This window comes from Dendroctonus ponderosae, unplaced genomic scaffold (assembly GCF_020466585.1).
Source record: "Dendroctonus ponderosae isolate FM_Combo_2020 unplaced genomic scaffold, Dpon_F_20191213v2 Dpon_F_20191213_5, whole genome shotgun sequence".
Lineage (NCBI taxonomy): Eukaryota > Metazoa > Arthropoda > Insecta > Coleoptera > Curculionidae > Dendroctonus > Dendroctonus ponderosae.
The window spans coordinates 15,080,860-15,082,450 of NW_026018715.1; the positions used below are offsets into that span (position 1 = coordinate 15,080,860).

The 1,591-nt window shown below is 34.6% G+C and overlaps 2 protein-coding genes across 2 annotated transcripts in view; both read left to right on the forward strand.

Annotated features, from left to right (window-relative positions):
- LOC109542084 (ubiquitin-like modifier-activating enzyme ATG7) overlaps positions 1 to 747 on the forward strand; it is a 5,382-nt gene extending 4,635 nt beyond the window's left edge. The window contains exons 11-12 of the mRNA XM_048666363.1: positions 301 to 598; positions 653 to 747. Coding sequence (XP_048522320.1) covers positions 301 to 598; positions 653 to 685 — 331 coding nt within the window. The 3' untranslated portion in view covers positions 686 to 747. The remainder of the gene's footprint in view (positions 1 to 300; positions 599 to 652) is intronic.
- LOC109542034 (muscle-specific protein 300 kDa) overlaps positions 1 to 1,591 on the forward strand; it is a gene marked incomplete in the record, with an annotated part of 344,492 nt that overhangs the window by 196,011 nt on the left and 146,890 nt on the right.

The window sequence follows — 1,591 nt, forward strand, 5'->3', positions numbered from 1 at the left end:
TCACATATTTAAGTATTTACTGATGCAATTTTTCAACAACAAGAGTTACTTGCAACTAATCTAAAACTAATTAAATGGACAATAAATGCGCATATACCCAATATGTACATATATGTGCATACCTTTTATGAACTTTGATGAATATACATGCATGTATATTCCACGAACATTCATGTTAGGAATGTTCAACCATGTACATTCCCAGGATATTCCCGCAATGTTCTGTATATTTTTTGAACATTCTGGGATATTCATAGAATATCAAATGCTATCTGGGACTTTAACGAATTCTCTATCTAGATTGAATGCGTCGGCGTTTTACAAGTTAAAATGTAGCCCCGACGATTTGCCCCCCGAAGTAGAGCGGCAATGTCTGTTGGGACTCTTGCCTCATTCCATCCGTGGATTTTTGCCTTCATTTACCAACATTCTACCAGCCACGATTAAGTACGATAAATGCGTGGCCTGCTCCCACTCTATTTTGCAGGAGTATGAAAGCGAGGGTCTGGAGTTTCTGCTCAAGGTGTTCAACAGCTCTAAACACCTGGAAGATGTTGCGAAGCTGACGGCTTTGCTAGAGAGTTTCGATTTTAATCAGGTAGGATTATGAACGAACGTGATTTGGCACGATTTTGCCCTGTTTTTTTTTTAGGTCATGGAACTGAGCGATGAGGTTTCTGATTGAAGTCGTGCTTTGTCCTTTTTTGCTTAGTTTTGCTGGAATAAAACCACTTTTTTGGAATAAAACCAAGTTTTTTTATTTTACACAGTGATCAACAAAATGTGCCTGTGATTCTAATTGTACAAAATAAAGAAAGTGCTGGAGATCTTTTTACAGGTAGGTACAGTACAGTACAGATAATCTGCCCTGCTAAGACAGGAAGTCGTATCTGCAAAAACCAAGTTTTGAGATATTAAGCAATTGGTAAATTATGACATGCCATCTTTGCTTATTTGCAAAACTCTTTTTTACGATCTCAATGTGGACTTCACGTTAATAAACTTACACAAGAAATCGTAAGGTTGTAAATTTCGGGATTCGATAAAAAAATTGACTTTTGTTAGATACGACTTTTTGTTTTAGTATTCTCATACTATTAAGGCATACACATACTAAGTAATTTTGCAGTATAGTCCTCATAGTTTAGCAAATAACATAAAGTTGAGTTCAATCAATGGTCCACTAAATTTGGTTTGATAAAAAAGGTTTTTAGAGCCCCTTTTCAATTGAAGCTCAACAAAATTTGCTAAATAAGGTTTAGATGTAATTTTGTTCATTTTGAATCTTGCAGAATAGTCAATAAAATCATTAAGACTCATTTCAATCATCTCTACCCTTGAACTATTTGATTTTTTGACACACGTTTTAAAATTCTCGAAATCTAATACTTTTCCTGTTTGTTTTAAAGACTTTTCCACTTGGCAAGAGTCAGCGGACATGAAAGTGTGGTCAGTTTGTAAATAGTTTAATTTGAATAAACTTGGATTTACTTCTAACGAGTTAATAACAAAAACAAAAAGCAATATAAGGCCCAATTCTTGTTTTGCGAAGCGCAGTTATCTAGCCAAATTGTTATTTCTTTAACATCAC